Here is a 22850-nt window from a genome sequence, read left to right as displayed (position 1 = left end):
CAAATGTTAGAGGTTTGAGTCCACCCAGAGGTGCCTCAAAAGAAAGTCTCAGCAATCTAGTTCCGAAAAACCAGTGACTGAAAAATCTATGAAGTACAGTTTTACCCTGACACACATGGGGTCGCCAGGAATTTGAATCCACTCCATGGCAACTGGTGTATTGTAAGTAATTAGAGGGTTCATGTGGCATCCAATAATAAAAGTACTTTGAAGAGGGAGTAGACAGTGATGGTTAGTTTTCTCTAGCTCATCCTCCAGCTCTTCCCAAATCTTCTAATTGCCAGGATCCCCCTGTCACTATCAGTACATTAGCCTTGGTGTCAGCAGTTGGGTGTGATAAAAACTCAATTGTTGCAATTCAGCCAGGAGTGTGATTAATTTCTAGACCTGGGTTTCAGCAGTCTGAATGCCAGCTATACTCAGAAAGTGCTTCTAGAAATAAAGTTTCCTAATTCTTTCTTCCTCTTTGATTGTTTTTAGCTTGTCGGTAACGCAACTCTTACCATGCATACTACAGGCCATTGCTGTTCAAAGTGTGGTCTGTCACTATTATAAGAACTCAAGAAAAGGTTTAAACACAGAAGAAAACATTCTTTGATGGTTACGGGGGTGGGGAGGGAGAGTGAGGGTTATTCACTAACTAGATAGTAGATAAGAATGATCTTAGGTGAAGGGAAGGACAGCACACACAACAGGGGAAGCCAGCACAACTGGACTAAACCAAAGCTAAGAAGTTTCCTCAATACAATCAAATACTTTGAGAGACAGAGTAGCAGGGGTGGGGGGCTGGGGACCGTGCTTTCAGGGGACATCTATGTCAATTGGCATAACAAACCTTATTAAGAAAATGTTCTGCATCCTACTTTGGTGAGTGGTGTCTGGGGTCTTAAAAGCTTGCAAGTGGCCATCTAAGATGCATCAATTGGTTCCAACCACTTGGAGTAAAGGAGAACGAAGAACACCAAAGACACAAGGAAAGTATTGGCCCAAGAGACAGAATGGGCCACGTAAACCAGAGACCTCATCACCCTGAGACCAGAAGAACTAGATGGTGTCCAGCTACCACCAATGAGTGTCCTGACAAGGAACACAACAGAGGGTCCCTGATGGAGCAGTAGAACGATGGGAGGCAGAACTCAAATACTAGTAAGAAGACCAGACTTAATGGTCTGACTAAGACTGGAAGCGCCCTGGAAAGCATGGCCCCTGGTCTCTCCATCACCCCAGAACTAAAATAATTTCTGAGGCCAACTCTTCAGACAGGGATTGGACTGGACTGTGGGACATAAAGTGATACTCGTGAAGAATGTGCCTCTTACACAAGTAGATATAAGAGACCAAAGGGGCAGCTTCTGTCCAGAGGTGAGAGGGGAAGGCAGAGAGAGTTAGGAGCTGGTTGAATGTTCATGGGGAATCAGGGGCAGAGGGGAGGAGTGTGCTGTTGCAGAATAGGGTGAGCGGTTGGGGTCTCATAACAATGTATCTTAAAAAAAAATTCTGTATGGGAGACTAACTTGAAATGTAAACTTCATTTAATTACATCAATTAAAAAAAGGAAAAAAAAAAACAAAGTGTGTCTGTGCTGCTTCTTGAACTGTTTGTTGCCATTCTTTAATGAAATAAGAGCAAAAATGAAGAATACGTACTTGGAGACTCTTACAGCAACTTAAAAGAGCAATTATATATACATTAAATAAAATAATTTTAAAACTAAGTATTTCTAAAATGTCTTTGTCACTTCATTTCCTAGTAATTCCTTTTCTACTGTATTTTACAAAAGTAATGGAAATGGAAATGGTCCTTCACTACAGATGGTTTGAGAAACATTGCTTTCAGAGGAGTAACCAACACCCTCCAATACTCTTGTTTCCCTCTATCCAGACCATCTCCCTCCCACTTGCCTCCTAAGTTCTTGCCCTTTGGTTACCTATTTAGATGCTTGCTTCTCTTGGAAGCCTCTCCTGGCCCTCAGTATTAAGGCTGGAGCTTCTCCTGAGTGGTCCCACAGCCATGAGTGCTTTCCCCATTATGGCCATAGTACCCAGTATCATATCATGTACACTGCTCATTTGTCCGTCTTCCTCCAGAGAATATAGGCTCTAAGAGTGGGGTCATGTCTGTAAAGCTCTAGCACTGTACCTGCTACACTATAGACATTCAGTGAATATCTGTTAAATGAGTGAATTAATCAGTGAATGAAGGAGTGGAGGAGATAGAGTGGAGCTCTCTCTATTCCTGGTCATTAAGGCATTTAAGATCCTCCTTCCAGGTTTTCCATTTCACTTCAGGATTTAGGATGAAACTCCTCTCAAGTCTGTTCTCCTGTCCCTGATCTCTGAGCTGCTTCCTAGGTGACCTGGCCCTGTTCAACTTCCTAATATGGCTCTGCATTATATCATGTTAATCCTTCCCTATTCACCCCTCCTTCTGCCTCCACCAATTCATGGACTTCCCCTTCTTCGGTCTGCTCATAGCTGGATCATCTTCCTGCATTTCAAATGTGGTTCACACGATCCTGCCCACACCTGAGCTTACCACCACCATGTCTCTCTCTCTGTGTTTTGCTCTGACTCTGCTATTTCTCTGTCTCTTACAAACATATTCAGCACAAGTACCCTAATGCTTGTTAATAACAAGAAAGGGACATTTATAACTCATGCATACCAAACCTGTTATCGTGCACAATTTTACAATAAATGCAAATGCTCTATTCTATTGCTGCTTGGTGCCTGAGTAAGAAAGGTGACTGAAATTCAGAAAGAGAAAGATATCCCAAATCAGGTGAGGACATTGATGACCAATCTTTCCTACTTCGATTTTAACCTTAGTGCTCATTCTAGAAACAGCCATGTGTTTCTCTACATCAAGGATATCACTGCCAAGTTGTGATCTCCAAAGGAGTGCAGGACATTTCTGCCTACAGATCTTCTTTGGCAGAAATGGATTTTGGCCTGAATTATCTGAATAATTGCTATGTGGCTGTGACTCCACATAAGGAGATCATTCACTGTATTAGATATCTATTGCTGTGTAACCAATTGTCATGGTTTGAATTATGTCCCCCCAAAAATGTGTGTATCAATTTGGCTAGGCTATGATTCCTGGTACTGTGTGATTTTCCTGTATATTGTAAACCTGCCTCTATGATGTTAATGAGGGAGGATGGGTGGCAGTTGTGTTAGTAAGGCAGGAACTGATCTACAAGACTGGATTGTGTCCTGAGGCAATCTCTTGAGATATAAAAGACAGAAGTGAGCAGTGAGACAGGGGGACCTCATACCATCAAGAAAGCATTGCCAGGAGCAGAGCGCTTCCTTTGGACCGGCATCCCTGTGCAGAGAAGCTCCTAGTCTGGGGGAACACTGATGAGAAGGTTGAGAGAGAGAAAGCCTTCCCCCGGAGCTGACACTCTGAATTTAGACTTTTAGCCTACTTTAACTATGAGGAAATAAACTTCTCTTCATTAAAACCATCCACTTGTGGTGTTTCTGTTATAGCAGCACTAGATGACTAAGATACCAATTATCATAAACTTAATGGCTTAAAATGACACTTTTATTATTTCAGTTTCTGTGAGATGCGAGTTTGGGGTGGATTAGCTGGGTGCTCCACACAGGATCTCACAAAGCTGCAATTAAGGTGTCGGCTGGGCTGCATTCTCATCTAGAGGCTTGACTGGGGAAGAATTCACTTCCAGGGCTCTCAGGTTGTATTTACATACTTCCATTTCTGTCTCACTATCACCATTCTATGGCCATTTATCAACAAGTCCTAGCCTGTTTGCAACTTCAGCATCCCTTTATCTCCTCAAAGTTAGAGCCACTTGAACCTCTCCTGCAGGTGCAGGCATACTCCCAATTCCCTGAACCAAAACTAACCAGTGGTAGGAAGCATTGAAACATCCACTGCACTTCTTTCTTAGACTCCTCATCAATTTACATTAATGCTGGTCTTGCCCTGCTGGTCTTGCTGGTCTTGTTCCAAATCTGTTCAATAGTCCTCGCCTACAGGTTGGATAACTTGTCTTCTGTTGTAGTCCCTGCTTAGAGATTCTTACTCTGATACAAGGCAAGCTATGATCTGTCTCCTCCTCAGATTTAAGCTATCCCATCTCCCCCTTACCCTGTTATCTGGGGCTTTGTTCTTGAACTAGGGGTTGGGACCCTGCTAATTAGTGGTATCCAACCTCCCAAGTGCAAACTGCCTGCCTCCTTGTCTGGAATTCCCAGTAGGTTTGACCTCAGATTGTTCTGTGTTCTTCTCACCTATTGGGATTTCCAATGACTCATCTTCAAACTCCATCTGCTTGACTAGATGATGACTGGACTCTGCTTTATACCCCTTTTGGATGTGTGTTTTGTCAATTGTATTGTAACTCATTGTCAGCACTGCATCCGAGATAGTTTCTTGACTTGTGTCCTGCCCCAGTCCCTGATTCTGAACAGATTTTGATTTAACAAGTTCTGTGCTAAGAAACTGGTCATGCCAAGATAGATTCCAAGACTTGCCAAATCTGTGTCAGAAATTAATCTGATGCGCGAAGATATCATGAGCAAGGTAGAAAATGATCTGGCTGTGATTTTGAGGGATGGTTGATTTTCCATAGTTAAAGAAGAAGGCGAAGGTTTGTCACAACTGGAGGCAACGTGAGCACAGGCATATTGTTAGGAAATTGCAAGGTTCAAGTAACATCTCTTTTGTGTACCTCCTCCTGTCCACTCTGCCATTCCCCTGCGGTAACCCTTTATTTAGCCCTCTTTAGACATGGCACAGGCAGAATCCACAGGATATGGCAACTGAGGGAATGTGGCCTTTGGACAAAATAAAAAAGTCAAGATGACTGAGGTTTCAAGACTAAGAGATATAAGAAGGCACTGCTGTTATTAGAACCAGGGAACACTGAAGAAGCAATAACTGTGGGGAGGTCACATAATATTGAGTGAATGGTAGAACTGTAAGAGTCAGATTTCCTGTATCTTCAGGGTAACTAGGGGGCTTCTGCCTCCAATTAAAGAATTCCATTTAATATTGTTGAATCTAATACCTCCAAACAGGCAAAAAGAAAAAAAAAAAAAAAAAAACACAACTCAATGAACTCAATACTTGTCCAGCAGAAGGAGGCAGAAGGAGGGATAAAGTGATTGAAGAAGGGAAGGATTAAGTTGATATAATGCAGAACTGCATTAGGAGGTTGAACTGGTCTAGATCACCTAAGAAACATTTTGGAGATCACAGAAGAGAAAGTAGCCTCAAAAGAGTATCTGTTGAGCGGCTTTTCAATGGGCACACTCACATATTTGAAATGATATATGTAAAAGGATATTAATTATGGAATTTTTTTTAAAAACAAAGTATCAAGAACAAACCCAAATGTGTATTAATAAGTGATTGGCTAAATATATTATGGATTCATACACTGGCTAACTATGTAGTTATTTAATAGAATGAGGCAACTCTCTGTTATTGATAAGGAACAGTCTCTAAGATACATTAAATGAGAAAAAGTGAAGTGTGGAATAGTATGTAAAGTATGCTACCCTTAGAGTTAAAAAAAAAAAAGACTTCATAAACATGCTCATAAGTGCATAGAATAGATGGAAAGAATCACAAGAAGTTAATAGCCATGGTTACCTCTCTGGGAAAGAAAACTGAATGATTAGGATGAGCCGGAAGGGAGAAAAACTTTTTATGAAATAAATAATGTTTGCATCCTTTTGGATTTTAGGTCATTTGCATATATTTCTAATTCAAAAAACCAGAGCTCAAATTGGTAGCTGTTCCATCAGCCTGGGTCTAAAAGTGAGGGCAACTTGGAACAGAGATGCCAACTGAATACCATGAAGGCCTTTTAGTATTAAGCCACTGAAATCTGGAGGTTGTTCATTACCACAGTAAAACCCGGCCTCGTCCAACTGACACATCATTTTTACAGGGTTCAGTCCTGAACCATCTTCTTGTCTCTGTAATCTCCTCATATATCCTTATCTCCTCCCATGACCTGGCGGATGTCCCAAACTCCCACAGTTTTATCTTCTCTGTTTCGAGTTTCAGAATCCTTTATCTAATGGCTTATAGCTTTTTATTACATCTGAATGACCTGAAATGATTGGATTCTGCCAACCTGTCTAACATCATCTTATTACAAAACCCCACTAGTCAGGTACCCCACTTACTAACCTCCAGTCTAAATGACCTTCTTCCAGTTTCTTGAACATGCCAAGATATATTCACCTCTGGACCGCTACACTATTTTCTGTTGTTTTATTTCTAGAATGTTCTGTCTCCTCCTTCTCCATCCACCTGGCTAATTTTAAATACTTTTCATTATTGCCCCCTCAATCTTTACCAGTTAGCCCCCTCACAAGATTATTCTTCTTTACCACTCTGTCATTTTATTTAATAACACGTTTATAATTTGTAACTACCTATTAATTTGTGTTCTTTTTTGTTTGATTTCTTTCTCTCACCAGACAAATCTCAATGAGGCTTGGTTGAATGTGCTTTCCTCACTGCTCTGTATCTTGCATCTCTGACAGTGTCTGACATTCAAGTGAATTAATAAAAGAAAGAGCAAGCTTCTATAGTGTACCAGCTCTGATGTGAGACATAGAATTTATTGGTGATAATCATGTCATAGGATTGACACGTGCACATGAACTCTTTCTTATTTACCAGAAATTGCCAGGTACAAATTGGTAACAAGAGAATATTTTAATGAAAATTGAGGAAGACTTGAGAAATTTGATTGCTAGGGCAGGGCAGGGAGCACCATGGAAGAAACACTTGGGTTAAAAATGAGGCAACTTGACTCCAAATCAGGTTTGTTTCACCACCTGTAAAATGATGAAATGGACTAGATAATTTGCTAGGTTACTAAGCTCCAACATTGGAGAATTCATTTCCTAATTATGCCCAGAACCAGCCCTACAGGACAACAATTGACCTTGCTCTTTCTTCCTTAGGTGTATAAAAAACACTTACAATATCTGGGAGGTAAAAAATAAAATCTTATTGTGGAGAGGGTGGGAAAGGGCAAGTGACAGCCATATGTCTCATCCACAGAATGTGTGATCCTACCACATCTACCAGCAGGGCATCTGTCAAAAGCTCAGTCTACAGTGTGGTCAATGTAGTGAAAAGTTATTCTAGAAAGGAAGGAACATGCCAAAAGTAAAAAAATTTATTAAATAATAAATACAGCACCCATACATTCCCTTGCCAGTTGCACATGAGTATCTTCTACTTCAATTTGATGTAATCCAAGGGCAACTGAGGCAGTTCAGATAAATGCTTCATGACACAGGAAGATGTCCACCCAAATCTTAGGGTCAAGTCTCATCTTCTTTGGCCACTGCACATTCAGGAGCAATGAATGATTTTGACTCATAATAAATTAGGTGAATAATGGATTCATGTAAAGTGCCTATGTCTTGTCCTCTCCATATCTTGCCTAACACTTTAACCAGTTGTTACTCCTCAATATATGTGTCACCTTCTTGGCGTTAGGGTCAAACTGAAACTGTGATGATCCACTGAAGAAATAAAAAAATCCTGCAAACATAGATGAGGAAAATAATGAGACATTCTTCAAGCCAATCAATTTTGCAACACATGTAACTCAGAATAACAGCAAGCTAATAATGGGTGCCATTTAAGTGATTGTTCTTTGCTGCACTAAGGGTTTTACATGCTTTATCTCATTTACCCTTACAAATAAAGTGAAAGGAGTTACTAATGAGGGAAAAAAACTGAAAATTAGGAAAGCATTGTGATTTTTCTCCAAGGTAATACTGCTAATGAAAGATGAAAGGAGGACTCAGTCTTGTCTCTGTCTGACTTCAAAGCCAGTGCTATAAAACTTTAGATTATACCGTCTCCAAATAGATAAATTCTATAATATTTTAAAACCTTGGTTTATTTTTCTCTTTCTTCGAACCTCTTCCTCCCCAACCAGTCCTAAATCACAGCTTGGAAGGCAATCAAGCCCAAGAGAATTAGACCAACAATAAAATACATCAGAGGTTCATTTCCTGCTTTGTATACATTTTGGTCAAGTCATCTTAGTAATAAGATTACCAGCTTCATAAGCATTATGGTTGTCAAACCTTGGCATCTCCCTCCAAAATTTTTTCGGGGGAAGCAACAACAGATTTTTCTTTCTCATCTGCCTATTACCAAGAATCACACTTTGTCTGTTTTGGGCATTCGGGAGATTGACTACCATTGTGAACAATTGCATATTGTAACAGAAGGCCAGTGAAGGTCCCTTGGGAAGAGATAGGAAAGGGCAACAGGATTCAACAGAGGTGAAAGACAGTCAACCATTAATAAACTTGACTCACACTTTGCTGTATTTTTTATACCACTATTGATATAAGAAAATGGCTACAATGCAAGGGATAATCATTTGATTTTTGGTGCAGGTATGAAACAAGGATTTGTGGAAATTGTATGGAAAATTCAGGAAAAATAAAATTTAAACCCAACCTGCGTAAATATTGTGAAATTTAGAGTGAAAGGATACAAAACTGAATGATTTGAAAATTGTTTTTGCTTTTCACTTCATCTTAATGCCATAAACTGCCCACATGTGCCCCCATTAACAATAAAACGAGTGTCCTCTTACCAAATGCCTGTAATGCAGCATCAACCTTTGGCCCAACTCCTGGGAAGTCGTCAGCTATTAGTCTGGGGAATCCTTTCTCCATGGACTGTCTATTTTCATCATATCTGTACCAAAAGAAATACAACTCAGTATTGTGTAGAACCTCTACACAATGGTATGATGTAATGTTAATCCTGGATAAATTTTTCAAGTAGTACCAAAAACCCAAAACCAAACCTGCTGCCATCGAGTTGATTCCAACTCATAGCGACCCTATAGGATGGAGTAGAATTGCCCCATAGGGTTTCCAAGGAGCGGCTGGTGGATTCAAACTACTGACCTTTTGGTTAGCAGCCAAGTTCTTAACCACTGTGCCACTAGGGCTCCTCAAACAGTACAAAGAACTACACAAAATGTGACTTTCCTTGGCTTACAAGCTTGGCACATAAAATAATATTTTCCCTAGAGACAGAGATGTCATGCTATTGTAGAGCTCCATACATGTGTCTGAAGTCAGTTTTCTAAGCCTGGACACAGAAGACTAAAATCATTTTTGCCACAAATATGTGAGGACTGTATACACATAGGATGCAAAATGAATTAAATTATTTGGCTAAAAATAAGCTTCGAGTTCTCTACCACACTGGGTCCCTGGAGACCTTGTCTCTAGAGTCTGCCACACCTGGGCTTCCTGTGGCAGCCACATGGTGACTGGCAGCGGGTGAGAAACAAACGTAACTTTGGCCTGCAGTCTGGACCTTAGTTGGCATCTTCTGTTGTATTTTGGTGCCTGAGTACACGACCCAGTGATCAGCCTTTGTGAGAGCCCTTTGTTGTATCAAGGAAGTCGATCTACTATTGTCTTCATCATAATTAGAAAATTTGAGGTTAGAGGAAATTAGAGTGTAGTGCTGGAGGTTTTCCTTACAGAAAGAAAATAATTTCCCTAATTAGGCTACTTACAAAGTCATTTGTATTTCATCTTACCTCCAGTATTTGTCCTCTGCAAAGAAGTATGTTTTCTTCTTTTCCTTATCAGAAAGAGCTGCATCAATTTTCCTTACGGTTGGAGGAAAGCCCAGGGTGTGGATGCCTCTTGGATAACCTGCTTGTATCTCATTTCCTCTTGTGGCCCAGAACTTACTTCCTATTAAAAAATAAACCCAAGAAATTTTGAGTGAAACTTTTTGGTTTTAGAAATGGCTTTGGTGCATTATTGTGGTAAAGACGAACTCTTGGTTTTAATTCTGACCATTAAGCCAACGCCCAGTTTATAACCAAAAAAACCCCAAACCCATTGCCGTTGAGTTGATTCCGACTCATAGTGGCCTTATAGGACAGAGTAGAACTGTCCCACAGAGTTTCCAAGGAGCGCTTGGTGGATTCGACTTGCTGACTTCTTGGTTAGCAGCTGTAGCACTGTGCCACCAGGGTTTCCCCCAGTTCATAGTAGGTATTTAATAAATATTCCTTGAATGAATCAATTAATGAATGAGTAGAACATTTATGTGTCTTATATTTATTATTCATAAATTATACTTACCAGTCTTTGTTTTTTCTTATGATTGTTGATGACTTCTTAATCTAAATTTCTAACCTACACCTCTCTCCCATGCATCAGATCCATAAGTCAATTGATTACTGGACATTTCCTCTTGGGTATGTCATAGTCATCAAGTCCAATCTGTGCTTCTTCTAAATACTTCTGGGATCCACTCAAGTTTGAGCGAATTAGTACGATGGTCTCCTATCGGTCTCTCTGTCTTTATTTTCTCCTCTTCCCCCTCCCCAAGTCTGAATCCCTGCCTCACACCCTTGGCTAGACTAACTAATCTAAAATGCCAATCTATTATGTATCTCTCTTGCTGCATCTGAACTGAATGACTTGTATTTCTCTGAGCAGCGCCAGATACTACTGTCTTACTTTCGCATAAACAGTTTCTTTTGTCTTGAAGAACTTTCCACTCTCTGCATGCCCAGCCTCTCTCCATGCAGCAAAGTTCTCTTTCAAGACTCATTCGAAACATAACCTCCTCTCAGGGATCCTTGCTGAACCTTGGGTTCCTCTGTGCTCCCATGGATCCATTTATCAGATAGTGTGCTGATGGCTTCCCCCTCAAGAACATGAACCCTTTTAGTTAGGATCTCTGCTAACTACCACAGCACCTGGCGCACCATAAGTGTTAGGTAAATTAATGGATATTAGCAATACTTTATTGTTATATAACCCTTTACAATTTACCGTGCAATCTACATTATTTCATTTAATCATCACAAAAATGAAATTAAGTCAGAAATAAATATAAAAAATAAGAAATCCTCATAGAGTTGGACATTTAACAATACTCCAAATAACTTATGATTCTATGAAAAAAAACAAAGAATAAAAATTAAAAAAACTTAAAAGTGAACAGTAATGAAAATACTGCATATCAAAACTTGCAGTATGAAACCAGGATGAAGCAAAAGCTGAGAAGAAAAGGATATTTATAGGCTTAAATGCTTATAGTAAGAGAGACAAAAGTTGCAACTTTCTAAGGTAAATATCAAACTTAAGAAAACAATAATAAGGATATGGACAGAAATCAATTAAACAGAAAATCAAAATACAATAGGAAGGATTAACAAAGCCAAAAGTTGGTTCCTTGAGAAGACCTATAAAATTATCATATATTTTATTAAATTGTTGATAATTTGAGAGAAAGGCATAAAGAATCAACATTAAGAATGAAAAAGGAAACAAAACTTCAACAATGATTAAAATTACAACAAAATAACACCATGAAAACTTCATGCCAACTGTGAGGCGGTGGGGAGGAGGTGTATGGGAACTCTGTACTTTCTGCTCATTTTTTTCTGTAAACTTCAAACTACTCAAAAAAAATAAGGCTATTAATTTTTTAAAAAGGACACCAATAAACTATGTTAAATTCAAAAAAACTTTATTGATTTGAAAACTGACAAAATTACAAATTTCTAGAAAATATGTTAACAAAACTGACCCAAGAAGTAATAAAAGCCCAAATAGGATATTGCCAACAGAACAAAGGAGGCACCAAGCCTGGGTAGTTCCATTAATCAATTTATCTGTCCTTGCCCTAATACTAAGGAGCCCTGGTGGTGGATTGGTTAAAGTGCTTTGCTACTAACCGAAAGGTCAGCAGTTCAAACCCCCAGCTACTCTGCAGGAGAAAGATGTGGCAGTCTGCTTCCATAAAGATTACAGCCTTGGAAACCCTATGGGGCAGTTCTACTCTGTCATATACGGTTGCTATGAGTCGAAAATTGACTCAACGGCAATGGGTTTTTGGTTGCCCTGATACTACATAATCTTAAGTATTAAAGCTTTATTTTGTCTTGATATCTAGCACAGCATATTTCCTCCTCTTATTCTTCTTCAGTCTCTTTACTCTTGCATAAAAATGAGAGAACCAATTTGTCAAGTTCCATGAAAAATCTTTTGGGATGTTAATTGAAATTGCCTTGTGTATATAGATAAGCTAACATTTTTACTATATTTTGCTCTTCTAGCTATGAATATAGAATACCAGCTGTTATTTAGGCCTTATTGAGTATTTTCAATAAAGCTTGTAATGTTCTATGTACATATCTAATTTAAACATTAGCACTAGGTCTTCCAGTAAAAACAAACAAAAAACCATACAACATTTAATATAGTGGAGAAAATGTATGCCCTGATGAAATTGTTCCACTAAGATTTCTTTCAACAAGTTAGAAATCCTTATGTAATACTTACCTTTAAAAATAAAAACCATGTCCTTGCTATAACTTTCACATGCAGCATCCAGTTCTGATGGAAGAGCAGGCCAAAACGTAGAAATCAAATGAAATTCAGGTTTGTGGTTCCAGGGGGTTTTGCGCCAAAAATAGCTGTAATACATCAAAGCTAATTGAAAATGTCTTTCTCCTTCAGATATTTGGGGGCGGGCGGGCGGGGGGATAACATATTCTTCTCTTGCTTTCAATAAATGCTACTTTATCCTTTTTCTTAAGTCTGGATTGGACTGTCTTCTTCCATATGATTCCAGAGCTCAGGAATCTATAGCAGGAAGTGTTTTAACAATGTAATTATTTAGCTTGGTTTAAGTCCTAAAAGCTTGTAACAGTGAGTATATGGATATTTATAGGCTTAAATGCTTATATTAAGAAAGAAGAAAAGTTGCAACTTACTAAAGTGAATATCAAACTTAAGAAAACAATAATAAGGATATGGACAGAAACCAAGTAAATAGAGAATCAAAATACAATAGAAAGGATCAACAAAGCCAAAAAAGAAACAGAAAAATATATACCTATTTATATTTGTATGTGACTAGAACATCTCTGGCAAGACGCAAAGGAAATTGGTAGCAGTGGTTGCACATATGGGGAGAGCTTGTAGGTCAGAGATGGGAAAGAGATTTATTTTTAACTCTGTGTCTTTTGCTGCTGTTTGAATATTTTGTCATAAGCAGGTATCATTTTTTCTAAAATTAATTCAAATAGTTGCATTTGTTAGCAAAGGTAGAGCTATTACTCTGATTCTTAAGATTCATCACTGCTTTTTGAAGAAATTCATGATTAATGATACGTGAAAGGACAATTATTCATCTATTCAAAACATTCATTGCATGTGCCAGGCCTATTCCAGGCTCTGGAAATATAAAAGTGAACCAAACAGATAACACTTCCCACCCTCATGGAGTTTACCTTCTAGTGACCAACAAGCTTGGTAAGTCTGTAAAAAAAATGACCTGGACAATTTTAGGGAGATGTTAAAAATGCAGCAGGAACCAGATCTGAAAGATTTCAAAACTTAGAGGAAACATTTCATTTAAAATATCTGTCAAGGTTTTGGGTTTTTTATTTCCTTTCTAAGTATTGTAGATCAAAAGAATAGATAGTTAAAATAGTTTTCCAGTCTCACCTGTCTTTAAAGAACAGAATTTCTCCCCTCAGAGTGCTGACTGCGTCAAAGGACAAGGCAGGGTCGCACAGGGATGGCATCTGGGGTGCTGGAGGGATGAATTTCGTGGGCACCATGGGTTCATCAGGGGAGGCAGGGGGAGGTCCTAAAGGGAAGAGATGCAAGGATGCGAACCTCAGGAGAAATATGATGCTCTGTCAATTACCATGCTTTCCAAGCATTCTCAAAGCGCTTTGAGTTGAAAGCTTACGTAGCATTTTCAGGTTTCCTGAAGACCATCATTGTAAAGTTTTCCTGCAGAGCTACAATGCCTAGTTTTCCAGCGTCACTCACCATAGAGGGACTGAATGCCGTTCACATCATCTTGAGAAAGGCGGAATCGGGCCAGGTCTGTGCGTGGGTTGTAGACTGGGTACATCAAAGCTTCAGGGTTGTCCGAATGAAAGAGACCCAGGGAATGGCCAAGTTCATGAGCAGCAGAAAGGAATAAATTGGTCCCTATTTGAAAAACCATAAATGTTCAGCATCTGACAGCTATTTACTCCATAAACATGCATACAAAACACGTGCCAGCTATGTAGATTATCCTTGGAATCACACAATGTCTTTTCCTTACTGTGGGTTGATTCATTGATGGGCATACTCCATACTTCACAGAAATCTATGTGTTTTCAAGGTTGACTTGAAGTCAATGTCTAAGACAGTTTTCCACCATATCCTTCCCTAATCCTCTTGTTGGTCAAGAAAAACAGGTCACTTTTCCTATAGTGACAGTGATAAACATTGTTTCCAAAAGATATTTCTTTGGATGGACTAAGACCAGTAGCATGTCAGTAAAGCTAACTCTTCTTTGTCTCTAAAAATAATCAGTTAGGCATTTTTCAAATTTAGTAATATGTACTTGTGACAACCTCAGCTGAAGTTAATCACACAGTGTTCACATTATTCCTCAAACTCTTTTTTTTTTTTAAGTAATATGTTACTGTGTTTTTGGTGAAAGTTTACACAGCAGTTTATGTTCCCATTCAACAATTTCTACACAAATTGTTTAGTGACTTTGGTTACATTCTTCATGATGCATAAATATCCTCATTATTTCCATTATGCTTGTTCCATTTCCATTAATCTAGTTTCCTTGTCTCCTTACATTCTCATCTTTAATTTAAAGTAGTTGCTGACTGGTCTCACACAGGTGATTTTTTAAAGGAACACAGTTCTTAATGGTGACATTCATTACTTTATGAGCCAATCTGTTATACAGCTACAAGGTGACCTCAGGTTAGTTTCGGTTCAAGGTTTGAAGAGTGTCCCAGGTTAATAGTCTCAGAGAATCCTCCATTCCCAGTCTCAACAAGTCCAGTAAGTCTGTTTTTTTTTTAGGAATTTAAGGTTCTGTTCCACATTTTTCTCCCATTCAGTCAGGTTCCATCTATTGTGGCCCTGATTATAGTGGCCAGAAGTGTTAGCTGGGTACCACCTAGTTCTTCTGGTCTCAGGGTAGATGAGGCCATGGTTTGTGTAGGCTTTTTTTTTTTTTTTTTGTAGACTAGTTTCTTTTTTGAGTCTTGTTTTCCCTTTTTCTCTTTGGTCCAGATGAGTAGAGACCAATAGTTGTATCTTAGACAGCCACTCACAAGTTTTTAAGACCCCAGACTATTCCTCAAACTCTTAAGCTACAAAACGTCCAGTTATTTCCCTTAGAAATTTAGCCTGAGTTGTTCTTTCTCCTATTCATTATAATCAAATAATGTTTTATTGTCAAAAACCTTTCCTTTAGTAGGTGCAATTGGATGTCCACAGTCTTCAGCTTAAAAGAGAAACATGCCCCGTAACTGTTATCTGAAGCATAAACATAGCTGGATTTAGCTTTTCTCCATATTATAAAAAGAATTTTATTTAAATCAGTAGTAGATATTATTTAACCAAGGCTCCAAACAATTGTACAAAAAAGAAGAGTTGTTCAAATAAAAGCAACCATTTCATGCAGCACAAATATCAGGTATGTTTTCTCAGTAAAGATAACTATTAAAGATCTGAATCAATCTCAGAAATAGCAATTGTTTCAACAGTGTTTCCATTTGGAAAAAAAAAAAAACAAAAAACCATGCAGTCAATTTTCGTCACTGTGTTTCTATTTACTAAAGCTCTTCAGAACTAGTGAAGGAAAAAAAAGTTTCGAAGGTGGAGACAGTGACTTAGTTATGGAAATAAGATTGAATGGTGCTTATTATAATGTGCCTGGTGGGGCAAGGAAAGAAATGCAGACATTTTATAAAGTACTTCAATAAGGATTAAAACAGGGTGCTTCTGGTTATCACTCAGATGATCAGAAATTTTACTTACTTAGGACATACCATTTACTGCTCAATCTGGATAAAGAAATTCTGCTCGGATAGTTGTTGTTGTTGTTAGGTGCTGTTGAGTTGGTTCCAACTCCTAGACCCTATGTACAACAGAATGAAACACTGCCCGGTCCTGGACCATCCTCACAATCATTGCTATGCTTGAGCCCATCGTGGCAGCCACTGTGTCAATCCATCTCATTAAGGGTTTTCCTCTCTTTCACTGATCCTGTACTTTACCAAGCATGATGACCTTCTCCAGGGACTGGTCCCTCCTGGTAACATGTCTAAAGTACTTGAGATGAAGTCTCACCATTCTTGCTTCCAAAGGGTACTCTGGCTGTACTTCTTCCAAGACAGCCTTTTTCGTTCTTCTGGCAGTCCATGGTACATTCAATATTCTTCACCAACACCATAATTCAAAGGCATCAATTCTTCTTCAGTCTTCCTTATTCATTGCCCAGTTTTTGCATGCATATGAGGTGATTGAAAATACCATCTCTTGGATCAGGCTCACCTTAGTCCTCAAAGTGACATCTTTGCTTTTTAACACTTTAAAGAGATCTTTTGCAGCAGATTTGCCCAGTGCAATATGTGGTTTGATTTCTTGACTGTTGCTTCTATGGGTGTTGATTGTGGATCCAAGTAACTATAAATCCTTGACAACTTCAATATTTGTTCCATTTATCATGATGTGGCGTATTGGTCCAGTTGTGAAGATTTTTGTCTTCTTTATATTGAGGTGTGATCCACACTGAAGGCTTTAGCCTTTGATCTTCACCAGTAAGTGCTTCAAGTCCTCTTTCCTTTCTGCAAGCAAGGTTCTATCAACTGCATATCATAGGTTGTTAATGAGTCTTCCTCCAATCCTGATGTTTGTTCTTCTTCATACCGTCCAGCTTTTTGGATTATTTGCTCAGCATACAGATTAAATAAGTATAGTTAAAAAATGCACTCCTGATTCACACCCTTCTTGATTTTAAACCACACAGCATCCCCTTGCTCTGTTCATATAACTACCTCTTGGTCTACGTATAGGTTCCTCAAGAGCACAATTAAGTGTTCTGGAATTCCCATTCTTTGCAAAGTTGTCCATAATTTGTTATGATCCACACAGTCAAATAAATGCCTTTGCATAGTCAATAAAACACAAGCAAACATCTATCTTGGATAGAGCTAGGCATTATTTCTGAAATCATCCTGAGAGATTTATGACCCACCTGATGTATCCTCCGTCCACTGTTCATCATCATCAAAGTGGACATCTCCATATATCCCTGGCCCAGGTGCATAGGCATGAGCCACAGTGGCTCCAGGTCCATCAAAAGGGGCAAAGTCTCCATGTTCTAACAGGGAAAATGGTTTATTTGAGAGATAAGTAATTAGGATTTCTTTTTAACCTTTTCCAATTAAAAAAATCAGATACATGGATGTATTTCATGTTTTTAAACATTATTATTATTGTTTTACCTCTAACGGCAAAAGAGATCATTATGTCAGCCTCTCCTTCATAAATCCTGGAGAATGTGAGAGGAGTCACTTCCTCCCAGACTTTCAGAGCTTTCTCAATGGCAGCATCAACAGCATCTCTTGACAGATCCAGTGTATAATTCACAATCCTGTAGAAGAAAAATAGAAGATAATATTTTCTCCTGTGACAGTAACTTACAGTTTTAATCTTCTGTGAAAACCTCTTTGGACCTATAAGTAAAAATTACCGGTAGGTAAGATGAGTCTTCCTCCACTTTGGCAAGCCAGGAAAGGTAGCGAAGTGACCAACGTCAGGGACTCCACACCTGGGTTTGCGAATCACCTCTAGGGTATTGGAGTCCAGGTTCCCCGTCACCTCCAACCCAAGGAACTTCTGCATTTCTTTGATTTTTTTACCAACAGTGATGCTGTCCTTTCTTCTCACAAGTTGTTTCATACCATTTGCAAGGTTGTAGTATTTTTCTAGATATTGCTTATGAAATAATAAGCATAGATTTTAGGTAATTTTTACAGTTGCCCAAATTTCACAATTTAATTATTCTCTAGTTTATGGAAACAAAAGTAAGCAGCACATTTAATTTAATATTCATTAAGACTCCTGATTTCCAACTTCCGGCAACATGGCGCTCTAGGCAGAAGCAGCACGCTGTCCCTCCACAGCAAAGATTTGAAAAACTAAGCCAAACAGAGAAAACAGCAATCCTGAAACCCTGAAACATCAAATGAAGAGATAAAGAACTCAGCCAAGCACCAAATGGAATGAGAAACTGACAGAGAACAGAGAACAAGGAGAGATTCATGCAGAGGCCCCCTATCAGCTAACCCAGTGAAGATCCACCATCTTGGACTCCTATCAGAGACAAGTGAACAGGGGGTGCGAGAGAGCAGCTTCACAGAGCTTCCAGCAGGATACAGAACAACTGTTTCTCATCTCTCTATACCTTCCTTCTCCTCCTGTCCCCTGAATACCTGGCGCAGAATACCTCTATGCATTCTAGCCAGGCTGTACTTCAACACCTGGAAGCAACTTCCCCAGACCTTGTAGACACACCGGTGGAATCCCTGGGAGCTTTGCTGTTCTTTTTTCTTTCTAGTTTTTATTTATTCATTCTTTTTTTTTCTCTTCTTCTTCCCCTTCTTGTTTTTTTTCCATTTCATAGTCTCTCATCTCTCCACTCCAACAGCAAGCTTCCCTAGCACTCTTTTTTGTTTGTTTGTATGTTTTTGGCTCCTGTTCCTCTCTCCTCTCTCCCATACCCATCTTAGCGCCACACATCACAATCTCCCCCCTTCATCCTGCCTACCTACACTGTGTGCTTAACATCACACCACCAAGCAGCACAGACACGGCCTACCGGAACCTGCCCTGCACTGATTACCGACCTACCCTGGTGGCTGTAGTGCCACAAACAACCCATCCTAGCAACTCCTCTTCAGCTAGACCTGCCGTGCTGTACCATATCTAAGCAACTGACCCTGCCAATTGGAGAAGGAAGTGAAAAGTATCGTGCCCACCGATGAGCAAACAATGAAGAACACGCAGCCCACCTGCCCAGACATAGTCAAATTTTTAAAAAAAGATGAAACAAACAAGTCTACAATCAATAAATGAGAAAAATAACTACTGAATGCCCCGAAGACAGCAGACAATATCAAAACATTTACAAAAACAGGACAGGATGGTGCCAGTAGGCATCCAAAATAAAACACCAGATGACTTTCCAGTGGAAGAAAAGGCACTAGAACTACCTGATAGGGAATTCAAATCTCTAATACTAGAATTATCCAAGAGTTGAAGCAAAAAGCAGAAAAAAATGAGGAAAAAATAGACAAATTCATGGAAAATACAGACAAAAAAATGGAGGAATTCAGAAAAACAATGCAGGAATAAAATGTCAAAATAAATTCACAACTAGAAATTATACAAAAACAACAATTAGAAATCCAAAAGATAAACAACAAGATTTCAGAAATGAACAGAGTCATAGAAGGGCTGAGGAGCAGATTTGAAACAGTGGAAGACAGAATCAGTGGAATTGAAGATAAACACCTGGATACAACTCTGTTGGAGGAAAACTCAGAAAAAAGGACAAAGAAAAATGAAGAGACATTGAGAATTATGTGGGATACAATCAAATGCAAAAATTTGCGAGTGATCAGAGTTCCAGAATGGGGAGAAAACAGAAAACACAGAGAGGATCATTCAAGAACTGCTAACAGAAAACTTCCCCAATATCATGAAAGATGAAAAGCTGGCCATCCAAGAAGTTCAACGAACCCCATATAGACCCCAAAAGAAAATCACCATAGACCCCAAAAGAAAATCACCAAGGCATATCATAATCACACTCGCCAAAACCAAAGCCAAACATAGAATCCTGACAGCAGCTCGTGAAAAACAAGAAGTCACATACAGAGGAGAAACAATACAACTAAGCTCAGATTATTCAGCAGAAACCATGCAGGCAAGAAGGCAATGGGGTGACATATATAAAACCTTGAAAGAAAAAAATTGGCAGCCAAGAATAATATATCCTGCAAAACTCTCGTTCAGATTTGATGGTGAAATTAGGACATTTCTAGATAAACAGCAATTAAGGGAATAAGTAAAAACCAAACCAAACTTACAAGAATTATTAAAAGGAGTCCTTCGATGTGAGAACAAACAACTTCAGCTCACAGGCTGAATCTAGGATGCAGGATCATACCAGCCAGATACCAATCTAGGAAATTAACTCTCGAGGACTATCCAAAACCAAAAGAAATACAACAGGGAATCAGAGCAGTTAATCTGCAAATGACGACAACATCAGAACAATAACAGAGGGAATAAACGGTGTAGGTATAGAACCTTCTAATGGAGAGGAAGGCAAGGCGATACCAAGTAATAATAGACTGCTTTGAACTTAGATAAGGGTAAATTTCATAGTAACCACAAAGAAAGTTAACAAACATACACATAAAAATAAACAGGAAAAACATAAAGTCTCAGTAAAAACAAAACCTACAAAAACAAAAGAAATGAAAAAAAAATCCACAAACAAAAGGAATTCGGCATAGGAGAGTAAGAAGAACAAAGAAAACATCAGCACCGCAAGAAAAGAAGTACAAAATGACAGCAATAAAATCACATCTATCAATAATTACACTGAATGTAAATAGACTCAATGCACCCATAAAGAAACGGAGAGTGACAGAATGGATAAAAAAACAGGATCCATCAGTATGCTATCTACAAGAGACACACCTCAGAAACAAAGACGTGAATTTATTAAAATCAAAGATTGGAAAAAAATATATCAAGCTAACAACTACCAAAAAACAGCAGGAGTGGCAAGACTAATCTCAGATAAAATAGACTTTAAAACGAAGACTCTTGATTTCATTATTTTCCTTTTGTACTAATTTTTAAATTTCATTGCAATTTATTTTGCTAGCCAGGTAAAGAATTTGAAGTTGAGAATTCAGATCAAGCATGTTTAAAAAAGAGAAACATAACTGTAGGAATATTTTGAGCGAGTGTGTCTAACTTTTTCCACTTTACATTGTTAACATAAATCTGGTCAAGTCTGAATGGGACAAATTCTTTTGTCCAAACATGCAAAGCAACAATATAAACATTACTTGGTATTATTGAAAGATCGAAATTGACATGCTCCCCTCACCCTGCAATTATTTTAACTAAAGAAATTCTAAAACCAGAGAAGTTTCAGAAGTTTTCCATTTATTCTTTTCGCTTAGTCCTGAAGCTGCCTCTACTATTTTATCGTATGGCCTTAAGTAATTATCTCTTCTTCCTGGGCCTCTTTTTCATTCTCTGGTAAATGAAGGAATCTTCCACTTCTAGCACTTTAATATTCTCTGAACCTAAGTTATCCCAACACAACAACCTCCAACCAAATCATTCTGCTTTGTATTGGAAGACCAAGTAGACTTCTCCACTTGGGCTGACCAGGGCTGTCGTGGCTTCCACTATTAATTACCTGGACAAGATCCATGTTTGAATCCTTCTTCACTGCCCCAGCCAGTGGATAAGCCAAGCAAATTGGCAGACATAACAGCACAAGGACGACAAGATGCCTCATTCTCACTGTCTTCACCAAAGGAAAATACCTTCTCTACCTATTGGCTTCTCTCTCTACCTGCTAGTGGCTGGACTTATATAGGATGACAGTGCTTAGATCACCGTGTGTGTTTGGTGACTCATGGATGTGTGTGCTCTTTTTTTTTTTTTTAATCTGTATGACTCCAGGAAATGTTCACCAAAATTCAACACAAAGATGATACAGACTTCATCAGTAATTTCCGTTGACCCTCTAAATTTTCACAAGAGAATGACTAATCTCCAGGAAATAGCATGTGCGTTTATAAAGAGGAAAAAGAAATAATAATTCATGTTTGTTTGTTTACGGAGTGGGAGTGAAGCCTAGTAAAATGTCAAAAGTTCAGACCTTTTTAAATCTGTTGAATTTTCTTTTAAGAATGCTATATTTTAAGCTCAAACACAAGTGGGTTAAGAAAAAGTAGATGAATAGAAGGAACTTCCAAATACAATTGTAGTGTAAATATGGGAACTTACCTCTAGGAGGATATTTCATTTTTTGAGTCATTGTTTAAAGTAGTTATTACAAATTTCCAGATGGATTTACTGGCCCTGGAGGAGGAACACCATGAGAAGGGAGCGGGCCATGGAAAAGAGGGTCTGTAGAGGAAGGAAGAATAACACTGATTCTTCCTTGGTTTTCATTCATTGTCCATTTCAGAATAAATGATATGTTCTTAGTAACTGCTTGATAAAAACTTGTCAAATTGCCTATTAGAATGAAATGTTCCTCCTACTTGCCTCTCCATTGTTGCTTTAAAAAAATCCTTCAATCTTCTTTTCCTCCTCCCAAAGTACAAAGGAGAAGATGGATTTAGATTTGTGAACGGGAGTAATTTCAAACACTCCTTTTCCTTCACGTATCTAACCATCCACTCCTGCCCATCAATGGCATTTTCTCTGTTTTTCCTCAGCCAAGTAGAGTGCTTTCACGCTCTAAGTCTGAAATAACTTTTTTTGTCAAATTAATCTATTAACATAAAAGACTTTAAAATTCTTTTAAGATAGAATTATCTTTTTTTTTTTTTTTCTCACTAAAGATAAATGAACTCTACCACACCTGAAATATGTAATTTCAGAGGAACGGGAGACTGAATTTATGAGTGTCCAAGATTAACCCCTCAGCACCATCCACTATCTCCACCCTACCTGAAGTTGACTGGACAGGATGGAACCTTCGGAAAACTGGAGGCTCTGAAACCTTTCACTAGAATTGAGGAGAACCTTGGATGGGCACTGATCCAGCCATGTCAACCTGTGGCTTAATATAGCCAAAGGTTTGCTCTACAATGTAGTGCAGTGGAAGGGACCTCAGGTTGAAAATCAGGAGAGGGGCTTACAGCCAGACTCAAAGTCAATTATATGGCTTTGAGCAAGTACACG

The 22850-nt window shown here is 38.7% G+C and overlaps 1 protein-coding gene across 2 annotated transcripts; it reads right to left on the bottom strand.

The window, feature by feature from the left end:
• Positions 1 to 7450: 7450 nt before the first annotated feature.
• Positions 7451 to 21456, bottom strand: MMP10 (matrix metallopeptidase 10). 2 transcript variants are annotated; one of them, XM_004385858.1, is made up of 10 exons: positions 21349 to 21456; positions 17593 to 17837; positions 17345 to 17493; positions 17095 to 17220; positions 13866 to 14030; positions 13533 to 13677; positions 12363 to 12496; positions 9593 to 9752; positions 8627 to 8730; positions 7451 to 7551 (listed from the first exon to the last, which is right to left on the bottom strand). In XM_004385858.1, exons 1-10 carry the CDS (start codon positions 21448 to 21450, stop codon positions 7451 to 7453), a joined length of 1431 nt encoding a protein of 476 aa, XP_004385915.1. In that variant the 5' UTR covers positions 21451 to 21456. The 2 variants fall into 2 exon arrangements, with proteins under 2 accessions (XP_004385915.1, XP_023595899.1); XM_023740131.1 differs by having other exon boundaries at positions 9593 to 9748; positions 12359 to 12496; positions 21349 to 21450.
• Between the last annotated feature and the right edge of the window lie 1394 nt (positions 21457 to 22850).

Source organism: Trichechus manatus, unplaced genomic scaffold (assembly GCF_000243295.1).
Source record: "Trichechus manatus latirostris isolate Lorelei unplaced genomic scaffold, TriManLat1.0 scaffold00148, whole genome shotgun sequence".
In the NCBI taxonomy this organism is placed as follows: Eukaryota; Metazoa; Chordata; class Mammalia; order Sirenia; family Trichechidae; genus Trichechus; species Trichechus manatus.
The sequence above is the reverse complement of the archived record's forward strand: the minus strand, read 5'-3'. Positions and strand labels throughout refer to the sequence as shown.

What these genes read in the sequence shown, in the direction of transcription:
- MMP10 (XM_004385858.1), bottom strand. Translation starts at nt 21,450, where the DNA reads ATGAGGCATCTTGTCGTCCTTGTGCTGTTATGTCTGCCAATTTGCTTG. An exon ending in CGGCATTCAGTCCCTCTATG is followed by an intron (nt 13,678 to 13,865) that starts GTGAGTGACGCT and finishes TCTTCCCTTTAG; the next exon opens with GACCTCCCCCTGCCTCCCCT. An exon ending in TGCTGCATTACAGGCATTTG is followed by an intron (nt 7,552 to 8,626) that starts GTAAGAGGACAC and finishes CTATGTTTGCAG; the next exon opens with GATTTTTTTATTTCTTCAGT.